The 25275-nt window shown below is 42.0% G+C and overlaps 2 protein-coding genes across 2 annotated transcripts in view; one reads left to right on the top strand and one right to left on the bottom strand.

The window, feature by feature from the left end:
- Positions 1–8789, bottom strand: part of NLK (nemo like kinase) — a 165407-nt gene extending 156618 nt beyond the window's left edge. Inside the window, exon 1 of the mRNA XM_003996503.6 lies at positions 7355–8789. Coding sequence (XP_003996552.1) covers positions 7355–7812 — 458 coding nt within the window. The 5' untranslated portion in view covers positions 7813–8789. The remainder of the gene's footprint in view (positions 1–7354) is intronic.
- LOC111557845 (leucine-rich repeat extensin-like protein 3) lies at positions 7909–10170 on the top strand. The gene is made up of 3 exons (XM_045045038.1): positions 7909–7954; positions 8560–9111; positions 9291–10170. Exons 1-3 carry the CDS (start codon positions 7909–7911, stop codon positions 9431–9433), a joined length of 741 nt encoding a protein of 246 aa, XP_044900973.1. The 3' UTR covers positions 9434–10170.
- The last annotated feature ends 15105 nt before the right edge of the window (positions 10171–25275 follow it).

A 25275-nucleotide genomic window follows, 5' to 3' on the forward strand; every position in this document is an offset into this window, starting at 1 on the left:
GGAGCCTTTTCAGACATTTTTCCCCCAGACTCCTCATGAAATTTTAATACTATAGATAAGCTATATATTTATATATGTGCTTTACTCATAAAAAGAGTAAGATTTTGCCCCTCTCCCAGTACCAGTGGGATCTCTTCAGCAGAACACTCTAATTTTAGGGTCTAGCTCTAGTTTGTCTCCCTCCACCCTATCACCTCCCACCTCCCCACTACACTTTATATTTCAGCAACTCCAGCCCTACGGTCTCCTGCATATGAGCCCAACTATCTAGAATGCCCTTCGTCATTAGCTGACTCTTATTCTTAAAACTCAGTGGAGGTATTACCTCTTGTAGAAAGCATTCATGCCTTCCAGAGAAATCCCTCCTCTATGTTCCCATAATATGCAGGGAATATCTCTATTGCTGCATTGATGGCAATGAATTATAATCATCCATTTACAAGTCTCTCTCCCCCACTAGATCATAATCTTCTTTAAATCCCTAACATCCAGCACAGGGCCTGGGAAATAGTCAATAACCAATAAATATTACTGTGAGAACAAGTGATAATACATCTTTATGTTTTTATTTAATGATTTCAAATTTAGTTTCAACTCTCCATCAAGACTCCCTGAAAGCAGGGATATATTATTTTGCACACTGTTTACTTAACTGTAAGCTCCTTCAGGGCAGTATCATGACTTAAACATCTCCGTGTCCCAGTACAAGCACAGGACAGATAACAGCAGAAGCTTGACCGTTTGCAAAATTGTTTGTAGAATTAAATATCCTCATTATTACCTACAATAGTTCTGGTCCACTGCAGCAGGTTGACAATAAAAAACACACTGACTAGTGAGTTCCAACAATGTCAAAACCTTCTGATAGTAGATATAATTCAATTAGTCAAACTAATTCAAAACACCGATATGAAACTAGGTTTAGATAAAGACTGCCAATCATAATCAATGACAGACATCACTGTACACACTCCCTCTACTCACACCATTGTCGTTAACTGTTAAAGTGCAACTCAATATCGTTTCCTTAGTTTCCTTTTCATAATGCCAGAGTGCTAAAATTTTTTCTAATGTCTTCTGGCTAGGTACCTTAGAACTACCAACTAAGTCTATGATGATGTGTCACATGCTTATTGACAGTATCACAACTGTTGCCTCAGGCACTCTCTGTATTACCCCTAAGCAACAATTGGATCAAACTGACAAACTGTGTTAGTTAGGAAATCGTTGTTGATCTGCATTAGATGACCCAATCAACAAATAATTCACTGGACTACTGTGGATGCACAAATCAAAAGTAAAACCCAGGGGCAACTGGGTGGCTTAGTAGGTTGGGCATCGGACTCTTGATTTTAGCTCAGGTCATAATCTCATGATTGGTGGGATGAAGCCCTGTGTCGGGCTCTGCCATGACACCGTGGAGCCTGACTTCAGATTCCCTTTCTCTCTCTCTCTCTCAAAATAAACAAACTTTTTTTTTTTTAAGTAAAACCTCAAAACAACTTTATAATGAAAGAGCTTCTACCCAGTGACTTCTTTCCATTTGGTTGGATGACAAATGGAAAAGTTTCTTTGGCTTTGACAATTTCCATCAAAGAAATAAGATCGGCATAATAAAGAAACATACATTATGTAAACAATGGATTCTTAAACTGGTAGGACATCAGCAAATCTAATAAAAACCGCCAAGAATAGTCACTCAATTCTACAATACAGAAATCAGGGAAAACTCTCATACTCCAAGTTGGGAAGACAATGAAATATTGCAGAACTCCATTAGAGGACAGCCTTTTATATCATGGAACATTTCTACAATTGTCCATGCTTTGAGGGTAAAGCTCCAGGAACCCCAGAACTTAGATTCAAACATATATTCAGTTAATACATTTTGCAAATATTCTTCTTCTAGCAAGCATATGAAGGGTAACTTTATCTGCCCCCATTTCTTTTCCAGGACATGCACCAGTGGTACTGAGTGATGGCTAAAAAAGTTGCATGTGAGTTTGAGGGATATTGCCGTTTTAGCTAGTTTGAAAAGGCAATTCTTTCTGAAATGTTTGTTTCTTAATAAAGTATCTTTATCTTCTTTCCTTCTAATAATCAATGGTGTAACATAAAATTTCTGCCCAAGAATAAAACGAGTTTCTTTTGTTGTGTTGTGAATAAAACAAATGAGTTCTTTTGCTGTGTTGTGGTTTTGTTTTATTTTTGGTTTTTGAATATAATTTGGAAAAATCTTGTCAGGAGTCTAACCACAAAATGACTCCCAATGTTACAATGCCATGGAGTCTGTATCACCAAGAAACCAGTTCAGTATCATTAGACTGTATTACTTTTATTCTCTCTCTTTGCTTTCTCTACTTTATGACCATGAACCTGCAGTTTCTAAAAGTAAGTTCGTTTGTCGTTAAAATTAACAATATAGATTTCCACATTTCTAGTTTCACACGGATGCTGTGTTATGTCTAGAAGAGCGACCGTTTCCTTTTCATGGTGCAGGCACTGCTTCATCAAAGCTCTTTTCACAAAGCAGCGCCCCCCACCCCACCCCAAAGAATCCAGCTGTGGCAGTTAATCCTGGCTGTTAGAAACACTTCTCAATACTACAAATTCTTAACCTGTAAAACACAGTTAATAACCGAATACACTTCAGTATGCTCTTGCTGATGCACATAACTCCAGGATTTTCCCCAAACATATCCCAAAGCATTCCCCATTTTTCTAAATTCAAGTTGGCTGTTTGAGGAGTAAAAAAGTACCACGGAAAACATCAGAAAAAAAATGGTACCTCTAATTTTCACAAGATGAGCAAGCTAGACAGTATCTGCCATGCATGAGGATTTACGCTGAATAATTTTTCATTAAATCGCACATATTTCCCCCACCTCACTAGGATCTTCTTTAGCAATTCACACTCTTTCATCCAAACACAAGTAAAATGAGCTTCCACTAAAGCTGAACTTTGACGATAAGGATGTCCTTCATTTGTTACATTCTGAGAAGAAAAAATTAATTTCCTTCCCACAATGTAAATCCAGAATACTTTCTAAAACAGTGCAGATGAACTGACTAGAACACCTACCAAGTCCACACAAACATGTATTTTATATATATTTTAATGTCTTTGTTTTAAATTATTAATAGCACATATACAGCATATAGCACAACTAAGGGGACACTTTATGGTATCTGAAGTCATGCCTCCAAACATAGTCTGCACGTTGTGATTTCACTTGATAAACCTGGCCATATACGAAGCCACTTCTGCATACATTAACACAACAGTTTTTTCTACCAACAATAACTACAAAAACAGCCTTCATTGAGTGCTTACTGTATGCTAGACAGTGTAATCATTGGTTTACAAAGATTACATTTTTACCGATCCTCCTTGGAGAGGTGCTATTATTATCCTCATTTTATAATGAGGAATAGAGAGGTGAAACAATTTAAGATGACACAGCTAGTAAGTAACTAAGTATCACTACAGTGATGCTTAAGTTTTGAAAGACTTATACATAAAAGTAACCCGCTGAAAGAATTAGAATAATTAAAATCAAATTTCTCCAACTTTACTTGGAGTACAAAGGCAACAGACCAAATGAATCCCAAGATATTTGATCTTTCAATTAATCACATAAGTTAAAAACCAAAACACTACTAATATTCTATGTAGAAGCTTTTCCCAGACTCATTATCAAGGTGGCACTATGTGCCATTAATTCAATCAATATTTCTGGTTGTCAATGTCAAACTGCCTGGGTTTAGCAGTCTCCAAACTTCCCTCATGTGGTCAACTTCCTCCAACTCTCAAAAACACGCACTTCATAAGCCCCTGAAGCTTTATGCTGTAATACTTTGTCCCAAGGTTGTCACAATTTTAAGCACTGCATATTCACTTTCCTCTGGCAAATGTGAACTACCAACAAATAGATATTAACATTATCCTCACCAAATGACTGAGGTTTCTGTTTGTGGGTTATTTTGTGTTTCAGTTTTGCATTATGAAAATGTCCAAATGGACATTTGGAGCCTTGACATGTGATAAAGAAGGTCAAATTATATATGATGCTTTGATGACCCATGAACAACATTCTATCATTAGAATGAATGTATCTCAGGCTACCCCATGACCATATTACCACGTAAACTGGAACCCTTACTTTGAGATAAAACACAGCAGACAGTCGTTAATGAAACCTTAATTGAACTGTCAAAGCACCATCTTTACCAGCAAGCAAATAGGTAATTCACTACTTTTACACAACTGTCCAATACTGATAAGTTATTCCACTAGTTAAATTCAGCTCAGAGATAAATCAAGGCTGGTAGACTAAACTGTTCAGTTATAAATCTGGTAAAATGCTCTACCACTTCCACAAATATCTTGCTGTGTCTACATACAGGAGAAACAATATTGTTCAAAATTACATGCAATGTTTTCAGACATCAGTCAGTAATTTGGGGTGCATGTTCAGAAAAAGATATGAGAGCAGATACAGTGTCCTTTTGTGTGGGATGCCAGAAGAAAAATACTTGCAAAATGCGTTAAATACATTAGAGAGGCACCTGGGTAAGCGTCCGACTTTGGCTCAGGTCATGATCTCGCGGTTCGTGAGTTTGAGCCCCAAGTCGGGCTCTGTGATGACACCTCAGAGCCCGGAACCTGCTTCAGACTCTGGGTCTCCCTCTCTCTCTGCTCCTCCCTCTCAAAAATAAATAGACATTAAAAAAAATTTTTTTTAATATATTTGAATCTAAGTGAATCTTGTGATGCCCAAGTAGTTATATGATGTTTTAATCAAATGATGTATCACTGGGAAAATATTTTTATGTCCCATTTTAATCATTTTAGAAAACAGTTTCAGGTTCATTAGATATTTTTTGAATTAAAAAAAAATTCTGGTCTAGTTAGTTAAAAAGTAAAAAATCTTACTAATATCTTTAGCTTGGGTTTCAGAATACTAGTGCGACTCACTCTGGTCTGGTATTCAAATCTCTAGTTTTAACAACTTTACCCAGGTCATACACGTGGCAGTTACGTTCCAAATATAATAAGCAATTCAGACAACAGGTCATCGATATGTAAATATGAAAACAGAAAAGCATTTGCATACTAAAACACACACCTGGAACTCTTCCTTTTTTTCATTCTGAATTGTACTTCACTTGTAACAACTGATTGGAAACACTCAATGCAGCTAACCACACAAACTTGGTTAAAGAAAGAAGGACCTGGCCGGGGAATCAAGTAATCAAGCAGCGAACATGCCACGGCCCTGTGCAAAGTGCCGCGGAGGAAAAGAAGTACCCTGGTAGGCACAGTCCGTATCCTCGAGGGGCTTACGAAGGTAGTGAGACAAGGCAAACACAAAACAACCGGTATACAATAAAAGATGGTGTACAGAATGAGGTACTCTTCAAGTACGGGCAGCCAACTCTGTCGGTGACAGAAGGCGTTCAATCAATGACAGAATCTAGAATGGACTCAAATCAAAAACATTCAGTTTTTCATACATATGTAACTCAGAATAGCCTCTACCAGAATGTTTGCTATGGAAGATGTTTCAGCATTCCCAGCTCCTCACCTTCCTCCCCTAAAAAAAAAAATCTTTTCCTTTAGCCCTGACTTGAAGTGAAAACTCTACAAGTCACATCACCATTTGAGAGAAATGTAGAACCGTCTTTAGAATATAGTCAAGAATGCTGCAATCCACTTCCCTTTCAGTATCTCTAGTTCTTAACACTGTATGTACAACGTTTAAATAAGAGAGAGCATCCAGGTCTAAGAAAATCCAAACAAAGTCCAGGAAATCAATGACAAAATTTAAAGCAAGGAACCACCTTGTCCCGGTCCACACACCCCGCCCCCCCCAGGTCCCACACCTCTGAAATCCTCAAGGGTTAGGCAAGGAATGGAAGTTCACGGTGCAATCCCTGGGGATAGGATACGGTGCAATCCGTGGGGACAGGATACGAAAGAGAAGGCAGGAGCAGACCGGTCCCTGAGCAGAGCGACTGAAGAGACACCATTACTGGCTACACTCTTTCCCACCAGGAATCGCATACACCTTGGAGAAGGGAGCACTGCAGCAGCAACCTCCTTGGAGAGCTAGCTGGGAAAACACTGGACCCTACTAGTTTAAAAAAAAAAAACAGATCACTTAGTAGCCTAGGTTATAAAATGTGAACTATAAATAAAGATGACCAGATATAATGCAAACATGATTCTCACGTCAATTCTAGCGTGAAAAACAATGACAAAAGGAGACATTTACCAGGCTAGTTCCAAAGAGTTCATTTTCCTGTAGCGATGGGGGCTTTTCTAGACATTAACAACTATCTATTTTTGAACGCACTGAAAACATCAATTCATCTGTCCACACCAGAATACTTAATCCTTGAGAAAAAAATTCTGTTTGTTCTAGTTTTGACAGCAACAGGGCCTACAACGATAAATTCATTTTATTACAAACTACTCATCTTCCTAAGAAGAGTAAATAGACAAAATGTTGCATCTAAGAAGCGCTTAGACTCTTTCAAACATCCTAGCACTAGCAAAAGTAGAGCAGTTTCCTATGTTTGAAAAGTATACTTCCTACTACGGCAACCAACCAAGGGATAACAGCAACTTAAGAGGCACTAAATGACACTAAATGACACTAAAACATTACACTGAATGTGGGCCACGGCATAGCTACAGTCTACTGACCTCATTTGTGGTACTCATGTGTGATGCTATATTTAATGCATTCTTATCAAAAAAGCTAAAGCTACATACTTCCCAACTGCAGCTTTAGGGTTTAAAATAAACCACTCAAGCAAGGGCTTAACTGGTTCAAGTATGAACTCTATCTTCCTTCTGGGGATCAAGATTACAAATCGAAGAATGAAAAGACAAAAAGGGACATCAAAGTAGTTATGCAAAGTCTAACCCAATGACGAGACTAAGATTAAGGAATCAAAGGTGGGGTCACTGGTGACATCCGCTGCAATCAGGCAACCGATTCAGACGAAATCAGACCTAAGAGATGACCAAGGTGTGTCGGGACACACGCTTCACACATTCATCTATTGATCCTACAGCCGGTGGCTCGCTTAGGTTCTAAACAGAAAAGTCTGGTAGACGGCAAACGTGTGCTACTCATCAGAGGGCGTTCTACCAAAATGCGCCGGGACTCAAAAGCACAAACTCGGCCAGCCAACACGTTGGGCCTCTTCACCGGTGGCGGTGGCTTCCTACAGTTGAGTCGCTCCGCGGTTGGTCACCATGGTGGAAGCCATGGCGGATGGCTCGCCCAACCTCAACGTGAGAAGAAACCGCGAGAGGTCGTGTTTTTCTGTGGATACTCACCAGACAACACCAAAGGCTCCATATCCAATAGGTCTATCCGGCTCAATATCCAGCTGCTGTTGTGGATGATGCGAGTGTTGATGGTGGTGCGCCTTAACTGTGGCAGCTGCGGCAGCCTGTACCTGAGCTGGGGCTGCTGCAGCTGGTCCAGGAGCCTGACCCGGTGCCGGTGATGGGAAATATGGCTGTTGTTGCCCAGGGTTTAACATGGCTGCAGCTGCGGCCGCTGCTGCGGCCGCCGCAGCTGCCGAAGAGGTATGCTGCTGGACAGGGTGTACAGCAGCCGCCGACCCCGGATGAAGATGGTGTTGAGGGTGGTGGTGGTGGTGAAGGTGAGGAGGAGGGAGGTGTGGAAGGTGGTGGTGATGGTGGTGGTGGTGACCTGCTGCTGCTGCAGATGTGCCGCCATTGTAAGCCGCCATCATTTTTGCGTTGGCTCTTGCGCCACAAAGAGACATTCAAAAAAATGCCCTTTGATTGGAAAGCAAACTGGGTCAAGCTGTCATTTGGCCATTTAAAAATGAAGAACAACCACTCACTCCACCTCAAAAAACATGGAGCGGAAACTGGCTTTAGGTCTTCATCAGTCAATCCAAACAAGTTAGAGGATCTTGGTGTTTAGTTTCGGGGTGAGCGTGTGTGGAAGGGTGTGGATTGCCCAAAAAAGAAAAGAAAGGAAAAAAAGAAAAAGAAAAGAAAAAGGAAAAAGGGACCCCTTCCCCCCAGGTTTCCTGCCACAAGTGGGTACTAAAACTCCATCCTTAATTGGGGGGAGGTTCCAACTTTGAATGTGGGAATAAAGGCCAAACCTCCCGACCCCCTGAACTCCACGCACGAAAAGGATCAGGAAACACGCCACCCTTGGAATCTTGTAAGAGGGTTGACTCATCTACCCCTTCCATTCCCACATCCTTTTCTAAACACCTACCACCTCCTCAAAAATACAATTTTAAAAAATTCCAACCACCCCAAATTCCAAAGATGGGGGGAAATTTCCAGGGAAACCAGCTTTCCCCCCCCCTCGAACTCTCAGGCCTTCCTACATCTCCCCCCACTCCTAGTCAGGCTGACCTGATTGGAGGGGGGTACTAAACTTTCCAGAAGAGAAAAGAGCCAGGGAAGGAGGCAGGAGGGATAGGGTGAGCAGAGCAGGCGACAGGGCAGGACGGAGAGGAGAAAGAGAACCGGGGCAAAGTGAAGGTAAGGAGGTGCAGGGAGGAATGAAAGAGAGGTGGGCAGCACTCGGACGCCCAGACAGAGGGAACCGCCCCGGGATGAGGTTAGGGTCCCGGGGCCAAAGAATAGGAGCCCCGGGAGGCGGGCGGGGTGCAGTCGGAAGCGGGCTGACTCCTGCCCCCGCCGCCGGCTGCTTCTGCTGAGGAGGGTTGGGGGGGAGAGCGGGTGGGTCCCCCCGCGCGACGGCCCCCGCAGGGCTCAAGGCTGCTCCGTCTCCCCCCCTCCCCCCCACCCGGCTTCCCGTCCCCGCGGCCGCTTTCTCCTCAGTCGCTGCCGGCCGCTTTCTCCTCAGCCGCCGCCTCCTCCTCAGCCGCCGGTGCCGCCGCGGCCGGACTCACCTCCCCTAGCAAAGCCGGATAGAGCGGAGCCAGCGGCGGACACGCGCAACCAGCCACCGAGGCCCCGCCCCCGCCTCACACTGACCGGCTGCCCTAGCCAATCCACGCCCACCTGTCTGCGTCTGCCTCCAATCCTGGGCCCGGAGCTTCAGACAGGCGCACTGTTCGGCCAGTGGCAACAAGGTGTGGGTCTCCTGGGGAAATCCCGCCCCCGATCCGGGATGGGCAGATAGAAAGACCAATCAAAAGGCAGAGTCTGGCCTGACCGACAAGACTAAAAGCGAATTAAAAACCAAAGATCTCCGTGACATTTTCTTTCGCCTCTCTCCTCTTTTCTTTTTCTTCTTTTATTTTTTTGGCAGGAGCAGGAAGCTGCGTGCTAATCCCGCCCGCAAAAGCTGGAAGAGAGGGTGGAATAAAAGAACCAATCATGAGCCGGGGACCAAGAACAGAACAACCAATCCTTGGCTTGAAGATGAAGTGGGAAGGGACCGGGGCCAGATAGACACTAGATTTGACAAATGGAAAAAACGATTGATCTCGGTCCCACCCTTCAGATCTCCTATAGGTCAGGATTGTGGAGAATTCACTGTCGTATCAGCGGCGACCTCTTTGGGGGCGGGGCCAAATAAAGGGGGTGTGGTCTAAAGAAAGGGGGCGGGACTGAGATGAAGAAGGCGGAGTCCCAATCATAGATGGTCCTTTGATACGAGCCATATCCTATCCCTTTTTAAGTCATCAAGTGTGGAGAAGAAATAGGGGGAGCAAAAAGGGATGTCGAACTAACAAAACTCAAGGTCCAAGGTTACTCAACAAGACAGTCACAGAAGAAACTCAGTAGACTGATGGTTCATAGCCTATGGCTGGTCCTCCATGGTTGATTCTGATCTTGGCAAAAAGAGGTGCTGTCTCCAGCGTTCACAACTCCACTCTCCATGGATAATAAGGCTCTCCTTAAATTAAATACAAATTAAATACAAGATATAAATTAAAGCAACAAGAGTAATAAACTCAACAACAAAGATCGTAATTTTCTCCTGTATTTTCTAAGTTTTAGAAAATTGAAATCTTACTAAAATAACCTTTCGCTATCACATAACCTCACTTATTTGAATTTACTTTTCTTTTAAAATATGAAATAATAAGCTTACAGAACCTTGCCTTTATGAAATCTTCACTCAGAACCCTGGAGATCATCTTTGATTTCTCTTTGCCTGCCCCACTCCTTCCCTTCTAATCAATCATCAAGTCTTAAACACTTTTCTTTTTTTAATGCTTATTTATTTTGAGAGAGAGAGAGAGAAGAAAAACTGGGGAGGGGCAGAGAGAGAGAGAGAGAGAGAGAGAGAACCCCAAGCAGGCTCTGCACTGTCAGAGCCTGAACTTGGGGTTCAGTCCCACCAAGTACGAGACGGTGACCTGAGCTGAAATCAAGAGTCGAAGGCTTAATGGACTGAGCCATCCAAGCACCCCAAAGGTCTTAAACACTTTCAAACACTTCTTAACACCCCCCCTTTCTCCAATTACCACAATATTACCCCCAATTTATGCCACTAGCATCTTTAACACTTCTCCCTGCCTGTAGGCTAGCACACCCCTATTTTATCCTCCACTTAGAGTATAGCAATCTTTTAAAAACACAAGTCTGACCATGCCCCTACCTTTGAAAAAAGTCAATAATAGTTCCACTTGATCTTCTTCGCCCCTTGCTCAATGACCTTAATCTATCACCTCCTCCCTCTATACTTCAGACATTCTGAACTTTCAGTTCCACAAATGGTTTGTTGCTTCCAAACCTTCATGAATATCTTCAGCCCCAAACACTCCCCAACCACCCTTCGCTCTTCTAATATATCGTTCAGATGAATTTTACTTTTCATATGCATTTTACCTTTTTTTTTTTTTTCTGGAAAGTTTTTCCTGAGTCTGTTGTAGAGTATGTATCTCTGTTATCTATCTTCATTACACTGCCTCCCTCATAGCAGTGTATGAGAATTCTATATTTTAATTGTTTACTAAGTTTGACCATGCCAGAAAGCGTGTCTGTCCCACTCGGTGTTGCATGCCAAGTTCCTGGGGCAGGGTCTAAAAGGTGAAGGCACTTAATGAGGAGTTGCATGAATTTACTGAGTGCAGGAGTAGTGGATACCAATCCAAGCTCTGCCATTTACTAGCTCTGTGACTTATGCAGTTTAAGTAACTTTTCTGAGTCTCAGTTGCCTCAACTGAATATGAAGATAATAATATAGGTGATGTATTTAAAAGTTCTTGGCAAATAGTAAAAGTTCAATGATGTTAATTCTCTTTCCTTGTCCCCACCCTCACATAATATTTGGAATGCCTTTCCAACTTCTCAATGCATTTCAGTCTCCTTCAAAGTGTAGTATACTGGAAGCTTCTTAGAAATGCAAAGTCTCAGGTTCTACCTCCGATCTACTGAATCAAAATCTCATGGGCAAGAATCTGTTTAATAAGCCTGCCAGGTGATTCTTACACACAGTAAAGTTTGAGAAGCATTGGTCTAGAAGAAAAGGGCTGAGTCTTCTTAAATCTTGTCTACTTTGCAGCACCAGAAAGCACTCAATACATGTGAAATAAAGAAATACATCCAGTCCTCCAGAAAGTGATTGCATACGAAGAACTATTTATTCCTGCCACAAACATTTATTGAGCACCAACTATACCTAGGCATGATGCTACGTTCAACAATGGGGGAGACAAGATACATGACCTAACAAGGTCTCTGCCATTCAGGAGCTCTAAGTCTAGTGCAGGAATATCCAAAATGGTGTGTGCACACTCCCTGTGGTGCACAAAGTGAGCCATTAGACTCCGGGAAGGAATTAGTACAACTTCTATTTCTGCTTAATTTTTATTTCATCTTTTAAAATGTCTATTTGGTCAGTGCTTTATAATGTACATAATATATAGTGTACATGTATATAACTTATAAATAAACAAGAATACATAAATTGGGGATTTGCGCTAAAAAATTTTTACCAAAAATACTGAGAAATCACTGGCTTGGAACCATTTCACGTTCATGGTTTAGATCAACTCTCCAATAGAAATATGAGAGCTGTGCATGAAATTTTAAATATTCTAGAAGTCACTTAAAAAGCTAAGAGAAATAAGGAGAATTATTTTTAATATACTTTAACCCAATATATCCCAAATATTGTCATGTTAAACATGTAATCAATACAAAAAGAAGTTTGTGTGTGTGTGTGTGTGTGTATATATATATATATATATATATATATATATATATTCTAATACTAAGTCTTCAAAATCTGGTGTATATTTTGCATTTACAGCACATCTCAATTGAATTGAAAATTCAATTTCCTCAGTCAAACTAGTTACATTTCAAGTGCTCAATAGCCTCATGTGGCCAGTGGCTACCATATTAGACAGCACAGACCTAGATCATGGATTTGACTCCCTACTCTGCCCCTTGTTGTGTGATCTTGGGCAAGTTCCTTAACCTATCTTGTTCTGAATTTCCTTGTTCATAAAATAGAGAAGATCCTTGATTTTTCCAGTTGTGAGGATTCAAATTGACAACTATAGAAAGCACATAGCCTGGGGCCTGCCAGGCTCCTCATCAGTGACACTAAGAGAGGTGGTTATTATTAGTATTACAATCCAAGGCAACGTGTCCTAAGTGTCAGATGAGAAATACACTTTGGGCACTGCTCAGTTCATGTCCCCAGCATTCCATCCACGTGGGTCTGGCCTGACAGACACTCAATTCCCCTTAAACACATCACCAGACAGTATAATATCCGGCCCTTTCCATTCTGTTCCATTTTCAGGAGCTGAGCATGATGAACGAGAAGTCGGAAGTGAGTCAGCAGGATAGCACTTAGAGCCTAAAAAAGCAAGCAGGACATCAGAATGCATAAGCAGGAATAGAATGTGCAGGAAGTGGGAGGTGATCTTCCCTTTCTTCCAAGAACTGGCTCCCCCCTTGAGTTGTCTGTGGAGACTTTGTAGAACTTGGGCTAGGGCGAGAGGTGGGGGTGTTGTTAGAGGACTACAATGGGAGCAAATCACATTCAGCAGAGCTGGGTGCTCGACGCATGTTATCTCATGTGATAAATCATCACTAAATTCCATTTTGCAAATGAAGAAATAGAGTCAGGAAGCCAAAGTAGCTTGCCCAACCTCACAAAGCTAGGGAGTGGCCAGCTCCATAGGGCACGCGGCCTTTCCACTGCCCCATACGGCTGGAGGGAATGGCCAAGGAAGTGGCGCTATAAAGTACAGGGAAGAAGAGGCAGAAATGCTTCCGCTTTCAAGTCTGGTCACCCAAGGTCTCTGTCATTGTGTCCATGATACCTTTTCAACATTGTTATCCAAACTCCCAGTGGTAGGCAGGTAGGACCACCTCTGGCCTTTCAGCACCCACACCCTTCTCAGGGATGCTTTCTCCCAGCTCTGACTCCTTCCCACAGGCCCAGAATATCCTTCTACTTCTTCTTCTACCCAAGTTCTACTCACTTTTCCAGGCTCTGCTCCTGGAACCTTGGATCTTTCTTGAAGCCTTTCTCTTAAACCAGGCCCTCTGCCCTTCCCTGAAGCACTTAGACGTGCAACATCTGCAACGTTTATTTGAAACATGTGATGCTGAGGAAAAGTTTTCAGCCGTGTGACTTTGGGCACTTAACACCTTTGAGCTTCAGTTTCTTCATCTGTGAAATGGGGGTAGTAGGAACTACTTTGAAGTGTAAAGTAATATCTACTTTGAAGGGATATTGAGGGGATTAAGTACATTCAGATGTTAATATATGAAATACCTAGCACAGTACCCAACACAGAGTAGCCACTCAATACAGGTAGCTCTCTTCCCACTTCTATGTATTGTTTACTGATCATCTTCTCCCCCTAGTATCTCCATTTCAAGTGCTCTTCAGTTGGGGGAGTTGAGGTTGGGGGATGATAGGTGATACTGAAATCTTAATAAATTGTAAATTGTTTCTCCCATTTCCCCTCATCTCTTTTTCTGTGGTCCTTTATCAGCCTTGTGACAGGGCACAAAGCTGTCAGTGCAAAGGAAAGCCAGAGGCTTGATAAAAGAGAATGTGAGGAGGGCTGTAAACCTTTGAGCATTTGGTGGTACTGTGGGACAAAGAGCAGGTCCACAGTCAACTACAGGGAGGCAGAACAAGGGAAGCCAGACAGGACAGTGGAAGATTCAGTCTGGAGCCCAGTACAACATCAGTAGTCAGTAGCAACTAAGATAGATCTGGGGCATGGTAACAAGCTGGGGACTGGGGAAGACCAGGCAAATTCAAGTGCATGTGCTGTCCAGGCCTTCCTCTGAAGTCTTGGGACTTCTTTCCCTACTGCCGGGCCTCCACTCAACTCAACAACACAGCTTAAGCCCCATGAGAGTTCCCTCTGCACGTATCTGAGGACTTCGGTTTCATCTTACCCCTCTCTGTCTTTCAGCCCCTGGGTGGGATACTTGTCCCATTTCCAAACGCCAGGACCAAGTCTTAACCTTGACCCACATTTCTGGCCAGGAGAGCCAGACCATGTCCAATACTTTTCCATTTCCCAAATGAGTCGGTGATGAATATTTTATCTTAAAATTAGTTTTTAAATAATGTTTAAAACTGTATAATAAAATTGTTAAGCTTAACATTTATATGTGCCCTTTATTCCTTTGACTTCTTTTTTTTTTTTTTTTAAGTTTTATTTCTTTTTGAGACAGAGAGAGACAGAGCATGAATGGGGGAGGGGCAGAGACAGAGAGAGACACAGAATCGGAAGCAGGCTCCAGGCTCTGAGCAATCAGCCCAGAGCCCGACGCGGGGCTCGAACTCACGGACCGCGAGATCGTGACCAGAGCTGAAGTTGGACGCCTAACTGACTCAGCCACCCAGGCGCCCCTCCTTTGACTTCTTAAGTCAGTATATAAACGTATAACTCACACGCATTGGACATACGATAAAATAAGGCATGTTTCAGAATGTCATACGGGAAATGTACTGTGGATCCCTTTTCAGCTTGGACTCTAATTACAACAAAGATACTTTTTACTAACAGGTGAATATAGAGCTTCACACAAAACTTCCACCTTTCCACCCCTAACACATCAAGTTACAAGGCTCAGACTCCAGAACGGAGCAAAGGTTGCCCTCTCTCAAAGTCCCCAAAAGATACCGGTTCCTGGTTAGAAAGAGAGCTGAGTCTTAAATAGCCATTCTTAGAATTAGCAGGTAAAACCAAGTTCTCTAAGACTCTACTGAGCATGGTGTAGGCAAAGACGAAGACTGATTCTCAAACTTTGCTGCACAATGGCATCACCCGGGAATCTTTAAAATCTACTGATGGCCTGGCTTTAGCGATATGCTGGTAAATGTTTAACAATTCGCACTTTAGGATAAAGAGCTCTGGTCTGTAGCCCATTTTTGTGGGCTCCTTCCACCATGGTTGGGTTTAAGCTCCCAGTATGACTTCACTGAAGGTAGAGGTGGGCAGGGACATACACCATAGGGTCTCTTGAGCCAGATGGCAGCTGACTGGCACCCACCCCATTTAACTGGGATAGGGTGTGATCTGGGCATCAGGATTTTTAAATCTTCCCAGTAGATTCTAATGTGCAGCAAAACCTGGGGCTTCTGGGCTAAGGGGCCTCATAAGGAAGGGCCAGAAGCAAGAAACAGGCTACTTGGTTGCCTTTCAGTGGCAAATATAACCCGCAGCTAGATTGTAACACTTGCCTCCTCAACTAAATACATTTCCTCCTGCTGGGCCAGCCTCCAAGGGAAACTAGATCATCAGCAGATGGTCACTTGGTGGGCCGGGTGTCAGAGCATGGGGTGGGTGGGAGTAGGGGCATGGAGGGGAGGCTGTTGAGAGAGCAGAAGAGCCAGGGACACTGGGCCAATGTAACTGTCTGACTGGAAATTCCTGGTGGCTCTAGAAACACTGATAAAGTCCTGTTCTCAGGACACCCTTCCAGGGATGTCATGACCCTTCTGTTAAAACCATCTTTATTATGGGGCGCCTGGGTGGCTCAGTCGGTTAAGCAGCCAACTTCAGCTCAGGTCGTGACCTCGCAGTTCATGAGTTTGAGCCCTGCATCCGGCTCACTGCTGTCAGCTCAGAGCTTGGAGCCTGCGTCAGATTCTGTCTCCCTCTCTCTCTGCCCCTCCCCCATTTGCTCTTTCTCTCTCTTTCTCTCTCTCTTTCTCAAAAATAAATAAACACTGGGGCTCCTGGGTGGCTCAGTCGGTTGAGCGTCTGACTTCGGCTCAGGTGATGATCTCGCGGTTCGTGAGTTCAAGCCCCGCGTGGGGCTCTGTGCTGATGGCTCAGAGCCTGGAGCCTGTTTCAGATTCTGTGTCTCCCTCTCTCTCTGCCCCTCCCCCATTCATGCTCTGTCTCTCTCTGTCTCAAAAATAAATAAAGGTTAAAAAAATAATAAAAAAAAATAAAAGCACAAATAAGGGGCACCTAGGTGGCCCTCAGTTAAGCCTCCAACTCTTGATATCATCTCAGGTCATGAGCTCATGGTTGTGGGATCAAGTCCCACATTCTCTCTCTCTCTCTCGCTCTCTCTCCTACCCCGCTCATGCTCTCTCTCTCTCTCACTCTCTCTCTCAAAATAAATAACTTAAAAACTTAATAAAAACAGAAACACAGACAATTCACCAACAGATTTTTGTTTCAAAAATTCTAAGTTTGCTATTTAAGCAAAAATCTCCCTTGACCCTCTCATCCAATCCTTCTCTCCTCAGAAGTAACCACTATTATCAGTCAAGTGTACATCCAAACTAGACTGTTTTATATGTATTCATGCACATACCCATTTAGAAATATATGGGGGGTTGGAGTATGTTTTAAAAATACATGCTATTATATTACATTTATAGTTTTATAACATGTTTATAACATGGTTTATAACATGCTTTTTCACTTAACAATGTATTTTTTATTGATCTTTCCATAATAATCTGTTAATCGATTTTTGTTCTTTCAAAATGCTGAATTCAAAAGGAAACCGTGAGACAAGAATTCAAGTGCAAGTACTTCAAGTGAGAAGTGATTCCAAAAAACCAATAGGGAAGTGGGGAAGTGAGACAAAGACAAGAAGGAAGCTAGGAAAGGGTGTTTCATTTAACAAGTCATTACCATAGGTAACCAGAGTTCAAGTGCACTGGGGAACTCCAGGAGCCACTATATAACATGAATGTAAAACCCCTTTTCCTAAAGAGAGCTGGAGTATGTATCCATTGATTCCCCATCTACCATTGGCAAAGGGCTACTTCAGAGAAGCATTAACTTCCTAGTACTTATGGCTTCCCAAGTGCCTAGGCAGAGAGGGCTCTGGTGGCCAGAGAAAGTCCTCAGTCTATGCAGGTGTTAGCTGTTAGAAGTCTGCCTGCATACAGAAATATGGTAAGTTCAAGGTTTTGCAGGTAGAGTGCTGACAGGGTGTGTCTTACTTTATTGAATAATTTCCCATTTAAGTTGTTTACATGTTTTAGCTTTGACATACAAGACTTCAACAAATGTTTGGTATTTTATTGAGTCCATAGGTCAATCCGAGAAGAATCAACATCTTAACAATATTGAGTCTCCCAACTTACAAATATAGTATATCTTTCCATTTATTTAGGTTTTCTTTAATTTCCCTGAGCAATGTTTTACACTTTTCAATGTATAGGTCTTGAACATATTATGCTAAATTTATCTGGAAGTATTTCAAGATTAAAAAAAATTTTTTTTGAGAGAGAGAGAGAATGAGTCAGGGAGGAGCAGAGAGAGGGAATCCCAAGCAGGGCCCCAGGCTGTCAGTGCAGAGCCCAATGCACAGGGGGCTCGAACCCACAAAATGAGAGATCATGACCTGAGCTGAAATCAAGAGTTGGACACTCAGCCTACTGAGCCACCCAGGTGCCCCTGAAGATTTTTTAATGTTATTGTAAATGGTATTGGTTTTTAAATTTCACTTTCCACTAGTTCATTGCTGGTATATAGAAATACAATAGATTTTTTATAGTGACATTGTATTCTATGACCTTGCTAAATTCATTTATTAGTTCTAGTAGCTATTATTCTAGATTCTTGAAGATTCTTTAATCTTATTAATCTATAAAAACAGTTTTATCCTTCTTTTCCAATATTTAAGACTTTTATTTCTTTTTCTTGCCTTATTGCACTGGCTAGGACCTTCAATGAACTGCCGAATAGACGTGATGACAGTAAACTTCCTTGCCTTGTTTCCAATCTTAGGAAACTGCTCTATCACTCAGTCTTTCAGCATTAAGTGTGACGTTATTGGTTGTTTTTTCATAGGTATTTTTGGTCAAGTTAAGAACATTTCCCTCTAGTTTTAACCAGCAAATATTTTAGTTCCAAGTATTTTTGTTTACATTTCACTATGCTAAAAGGTTCTGGGACTCTAGGTCTTGGCTCTGTGCTTTCTAACAGTACAATATAGACAGCATAGTTTTGGAGTCAAATGGGCTTGAATTCTGCCACTTTCCAACTATGTGACCTTATTCAAATTCTCTATCTTCCACCTCAGTTTCCTCACTTATAAAATAAGGATAGCTAATTAAATTTCCAAGTTTATTGTGAACAATATTTGGTCTGCTTGCTTGTATTTGATACATAGTGGACATTCAAAAAATATTATTACCCCCTTTCCATCCCCTGCCTTCTCTTTGTAGTATGCTTTTGACTTTATAATGACATTTATAATGTCTGCCCAAATTTCACAATAGGGGTTTTTTAATGGGTATTGTCAAGATCTCATCAGTGAATGACAACTCCATGGGTCACAGTAACATGTGACATACAATCAGGTACTTCCCTTAGCTGACTGCAGATTCCAAAATTATTCCCAGGCTAAGACTTCCTGGGATTAACATGTTGTCCCAACCACTACAAAAACAAATGTACTGTTCTAAATGATACCTAATTATATCACGTTCAATGCTTTTAATAGTATATCCAGAAAGAATGATTCACAAGTCTTGGCTCAAGTTCAGATGTACAGAGAAACTTTATTATTAGTTCATACACATGTCTTCTTAGGCCTGGAGTTCTCTAGCTCTGAGCACAGCAGGAGTTAAGAATACTAGGGCAACAAGTGTAAAAATGATGTTATAACTCCCAAAAGGGTGATTCCAAATGCCAGCACCAGAGCAAGAGCCTGATAAAGTGTCTCACATAGACTTCTATAGAACAAGAAATAGAAGGATGATTTGTGAGTTCTTCATAAAGCTAAATGTATTGTCCCTTATTCTAAGATTCTATCTCTCCTACCTTTTTGGTGTGCAAATGTCCTTATATTGTTATTTTATGATGATGGTTATTTATCATCCTCATTTGGCAAAATAAATTCACAGACTTATCTTTTTTTTTTTAATTTTTAATGTTGATTTATTTTTGAGAGACAGGGCGTGAATAGGGGAGGGGCAGAGAGAGGGAGACACAGAATCCGAAGCAGGCTCCTGGCTCTGTGCTGTCAGCACAGAGCCCAACGAGGGGCTTGAACCCACAAACTGTGCGATCATGACCTGATCTGAAGTCAGACGCTTAACCCACTGAGCCACCCAGGCACCCATCACAAACTTATCTTAATCTACCACACAGTACCAGTGAAAGAAATGTTCCTGGCCTGAGAATTAGCAGAGAATATATTTTCCAGGAGAACCTGAGTATACCTAGATTTGTGCTATGGTAACAGACTGTCCACTGTCGTTATTACTCAGGGCGACTATGGACCTGCTTGGAGTCACTTCAGAATTCTAGCCTCCACCCTCCAACTAGAGGGTGTCAGCCCCAGTGACAGAAATGCAAGGGACTGGATGCAGAGGGCCTGTGAGGCTCTCGTGGATTGAGGTCAGCTTCACCTGACCCCAAAAAAGCATAATTGTCAATATTGTAGCTGTAAACAGTAGGATATATAGGACAAGTTGAAACAAACATAAAAATGGATAAACAGCAAGACAAAGGACCCACATTGACATGTCGAATATTGGGAGTGAACCCAGGATTTGTGGAAGCCTGGTGTAGAGTTTTAGAGACCGAAACAAGAGTGAGAAGAAGCTCAGCCAACTTGGCTGAGGCTTAACCTTATAAGCCTCCGTTTCCATAGCTGCTAAGTGGAAATGATCACCCTGCCTTGTCTCTCTGGAGTGTTTGCCTGTGGATTGAATGATAATGGATAGGAGAGTGCTTTGCAAACTACAGCGTCCCAGACAAATTTAAGAAATGGCTCTCTTTTACTTTGTTGACAATGGAGAAGGCAATATTTCTAGACGCATGACATAGCTCCAGGCAATCTCTTTACTGAGAAGAGATGATGGAAACGTACATGGCCTGTAGGCTAAATACTGTCAGAACATGTTATCACCAAATAAATCTGGATAATCGTATTTTTAATGCCATGTTCCCAAACCTAGTAACTAGGCAGAGAGCTCAGCTCTGACGAGATGCTGGATGCAATGTGGGTCTGAGGTTCTCAGAAGGACAGCCAGGGTCTGCATCATCTGCTCATACCTCCGTATTCTAGGTAAACTTCTCAGACCATAGTTTTAAATTAAAAAAAAAAATTATGTATTTGTGTGAGAGAGAGACAGACAGAGTGTGAGCAGGGGAGGGGCAGAGAGAGAGGGAGGCATGGAGTTAAACAGAGCCCGACACGGGGCTCAAACTCACGAACCATGAGATGGTGACCTGAGCCGAAGTCAGACGCTCAACCGACTGAGCCACTCAGGTGCCCCTCTCAGACCATATTTTGACTGCAAGGGTATGCTGGTGTGAATTCAGAAGCTGGTTCATCTGAAGACCTCTCCTAGCATAAGCAGATTTTTCAACCAACAACAAATTATTTTAATTGCTCTGAAGTCCATACGGTTGGAATACATTCACATCATAGTCGTCTCTTTTTTTTTTTTTAATTTTTTTTTTCAACGTTTATTTATTTTTGGGACAGAGAGAGACAGAGCATGAACGGGGGAGGGGCAGAGAGAGAGGGAGACACAGAATCGGAAACAGGCTCCAGGCTCTGAGCCATCAGCCCAGAGCCTGACGCGGGGCTCGAACTCAGGGACCGCGAGATCGTGACCTGGCTGAAGTCGGACGCTCAACCGACTGCGCCACCCAGGCGCCCCCATAGTCGTCTCTTTAATAACAACAGTCGTTTTTTCCAGCGATCTATGTAGGGGGACTATTTTAAGTGTCTTAATATATGACTTTGTTAATCCTCCCAATAGCCCTATAAGGTCGGTGCTATCATTATCTCCATTTTTAAGACAAGGAACCTCAAGCACAGTGAACTAAGTACCTTACCCAAAGTCACACTTTTTATAAGTGTCAGAGACTGGATTTGAACAAGGCAGTCTCACCCAGGTTTAAGCTACACTGCTCCTCTATTTTTTAAACACATGCTCTATTCCAGGCACTGGACCAGTGAGCTACAGGGATTAATAAAATCAAATCTGTGCCCTCAAAAAATTCTCAATCTAGTGGGGAAGAGGGAGGCACAGATAATTATAACACAATGTAGTAAGGACTACGATAGATATGTTTATCCCTCTCATCCTGATTTATTTTCCTCCAAAACATCCTACGTATTTACTTGTTTATTTATTATCCGTCTCCCTCTACTGAAACTATAAACTCCATGAAGGCAGGGTTTTTGTTTTGTTCACTGCTATATCCCAGCATCTAGAGGAATGCCTGTTAAGTAAATATATTTAGAAGCTGCCTTCAAGGCACAGGAGTGGAAATTAAATAAAAAAGAACAGAGATGTCGCAAAATATCTCATAATTCTTCTTTGGTGATCGGGATTGACAAGATCTTGGTGAAATGGACTGTGCTGAAAAGCCTCAGGGAGAAGAAAGGACATCAGCTAGAACTTAGGCAGGGAAGTTGCCCTTTAGATATCCTGGAGTTATTTTTTGTGTATGTACCTATACCTTCCAGTCCTCCCTCGCTCCCACTTCCGCATCCCCTCCAGCCATATTGAGCAGGTTGTCTTTTTCCACCACTGACACACCTTCACTCATTCGGTTTCTCTTCACTAGAGAGTCCTCCCGCTGTGCCCCCTCCCACCCTCCCTGTCCCTCTGCTTTACCATCCCGGCTTAATCCTTAAAGTCATATCAGTTGTTGCTTCTTCATTAAGATGACACACTTCTGGGTTCCCATAGCCCTCTCTAAAACCACTCAGTACTAGAATCATAGGTGTGCTTATCTCTGACCCTACACTGAAGGCTCCTTGAAAGCTGAGTCCGTGTCTTATGCAGCCTGGATTTCCAAAACCAAACACTGTGGCTGGCATGAGAATAACAGTCATGACATGTTTTTGAATGGTTCAATGGAAGAATTGATCTCTCTCTCTCCCCCCCCCCCCATTGCTATGCTCTGATTCCAATACCCCTTTCACTAAGCTTATGAAAGTGCTCCACATGGAAGTTGTTCAATCAATTTTGAATAAAAACAAACACAAAATTATGAAGAATGATACCATGGGAGTACTTGTACTACTTGTATTTGTAAAACACGCTACGAACCTATACAAGGCAACAGAGTTGTGTGCTAATTGTGCAAGAGTGAACAGGCAAATCAGTGAAACAGAATAGAAAACCTCTAACAAATAAAAGTACGTATTTCAATGAAGGTGGCATTTTCCAATCAATTAGGAAATGATGGATCATTCAGAAAATGCTGGGACAAACTGATTAAAAATGTGGGGTGAAAAGAAGAGTTAAATCCCTATATCATACCATTTGCTAAAATAAATAAAGATGAATTTGATAATAACTCATATTATTGTTTACTACATGCCAGACTGATACAAGCAGTCATAAGCCTTTAACTAATTTGAGCACCACGACAATTCTAGGAAGTTGGTATTTTGCTTTTTTTTTTTTTTTAGTTTTCTAATATATTTTTTTTTATTTTTTAAAGTTTACATCCAAATTAGTTAGCATATAGTGCAACAATGATTTCAGGAGTAGATTTCTTAACGCCCCTTACCCATTTAGCCCATCCCCCCCCCCCCCACAATCCCTCCAGTAACCCTCAGTCTGTTCTCCATATTTATGAGTCTCTTCTGTTTTGTCCCCCTCCCTGTTTTTATATTGTTTTTGTGTCCCTTCCCTTATGTTCATCAGTTTTGTCTCTTAAAGTCCTCATATGAGTGAAGTCACAGGATTTTTGTCTTTCTCTGACTGATTTCACTTAGCATAATACCCTCCAGTTCCATCCACATAGTTGCAAATGGCAAGATGTCATTCTTTTTGATTGCAGAGTAATACTCCATTGTGTGTGTGTGTATATATATATATATATATATATATATATATATACCACATCTTTATCCATTCATCCATCGATGGACATCTGGGCTCTTTCCATACTTTGGCTATTGTTGATGGTGCTGCTATAAACATGGGGGTGCATGTGTCCCTTTGAAACAGCACACCTGTATCCTGTGGATAAATGCCTAGTAGCACAATTGCTGGGTCGTAGGATAGTTCTACTTTTAGTTTTTTGAGGAACCTCCATTCTGTTTCCCAGAGTGGCTGCACTAGCTTGCATTCCCATTGGTATTATTCTTTTATTTCTATTTTCAGAAAACTGAGGCTCAAAGAGTTTAAGTTGATCAAGTTCTTATAGTTAATAAATGGAGAGAGCTGGTATTCAAACTCAGGGCCAGCTAAACCCTGTAGCCCTTACACTCTTAACCAATACACTATAGTACCTCTCACTAAAGAATGCCAACACTTGAAAACACAGAACAATTAACCACTGAAAGAAAATGTTGAGGTCTCATTAGCCTCCTCTGGTCTGTGACAGTTTCTCAAGCTTTTCTTGTTCTTGAGGACCTCGAATGTTTTGTTAAATTTTTGTTTGTTTAGAATGTCCTTCAATTTGTGTTTGTCTCGTATTTTTCTCAGGGTGAAACTCGGGCTATGAGTTTCTGACAGGAAAAAACTTAACATTGAGGTAAAGTGCCATTCTCATCACATCATATCAAGGGCACAGGCTATCAAGATAGCATATCACTGTTGGTGTTGACCTTGGTCACCCAGCTGAGGTAGTGTTTGCCAGATTTCCTCATTGTAAAGGTACTTCCTACACCCCTCCTTCCATACTGTCTCTTTGAAAGAAAGTCTCAAGCCCATACTCAGGGTGGAACACAGGTCTTCTGTAGCCATTTGACACAGCTTCTTGCCTTCCTTAGCAAGGTCCCTTCACCTCAGGACAGCACCACTTTTGGAGCCTCCACTATAAGGTCACTGTGGCTTGGCTTTCGGGATTTTTTAGGGGGTGCTATTTAGAAGCCTTTACAAACCAGACTTAGTTGTAGAGGGCCTTGTGTGACCCCCTGAGATTAATAGTGGGAGAGAGAGGGTACCACTGTGCAGATTTCCAGAGCTTGCTGGTGACCTATCTCTATTCTAGTTCCAGCTCTCCCCAGCTAAGCCTGTATCCTCTGTCTTGTGTTTCACCCTCACCGGTATGCATATAGTAGGGCTCAGTACATGTTTATTGCCTGGTGGATTTTTTTTAAAAAATGCTTATTTATTTTGAGAGAAAGAGAGAAGCAGAGATAGAATCTCAAGTAGGTTCCATGTTAACAGTATAGAGCCCAGTGAGGTGCTCGATCCCACAAACTGCAAGATCAATGACCTGAGCCAAAATCAAGAGTAGGACACTTAACTGACTGAGCCATCCAGGCACTCCTGGCGGATTTTTTAACTTGAAGGTACTCATTTACCCAACTGATCCCCCAAGGCTTAATTTATGCTGGCACTAGTCAGCACACTTCAAAAAAATGGCATTGATATATGTTCACTTAAATAAATTAATGTACCCATCTTAACGGTTCTCTTTGGCTATATGAACAAGCTCACATTCCAAAGCATGTGACCCTAACACAGAAAAAACAATGCTTCAGGCTCTATGATGTTACATTTGCTGTGAGCATTAGATGAGATGATGTAAAGCATGTTACCCAGTACCTGGCACATATTTTGCACTCAGTAAATATTAGCTATTGTTATGGAGAAGGACCAAGTGTTCCTTTTTCTTATTTTACTTGGCATTTGTTAAGTGACTCAACAGGTTGACATATCTTCAAAGAAGACATTTGAATGGCCAACAAACACATAAGAAGATGCTCGACAGCATTAGTCACTTGGGAAATGCAAATGAAAACCACAAGAGGTACCACTTCACACCTGCCAAGATGGCTGTAATAAAAAAAGACAGATAATAACAAGTGTTGACAAGGATGTGGAGAAATGGGAACTCTCTTCTATTGCTGATGGAAATGTAAAGTGGTTCAACCACTGTTGCAAGCAG

This window comes from Felis catus, chromosome E1 (assembly GCF_018350175.1).
Source record: "Felis catus isolate Fca126 chromosome E1, F.catus_Fca126_mat1.0, whole genome shotgun sequence".
Taxonomy (NCBI): domain Eukaryota; kingdom Metazoa; phylum Chordata; class Mammalia; order Carnivora; family Felidae; genus Felis; species Felis catus.

Excerpts from the sequence above, each read along its gene's own strand:
- LOC111557845 (XM_045045038.1), top strand. The coding sequence starts at position 7,909 with ATGGAGCGGAAACTGGCTTTAGGTCTTCATCAGTCAATCCAAACAA. Across the intron at positions 7,955-8,559 it reads TCATCAGTCAATCCAAACAA|GAGGTGCAGGGAGGAATGAA; the intron begins GTTAGAGGATCT and ends AGTGAAGGTAAG. Across the intron at positions 9,112-9,290 it reads GTTCGGCCAGTGGCAACAAG|GAGCAGGAAGCTGCGTGCTA; the intron begins GTGTGGGTCTCC and ends TTTTTTTGGCAG.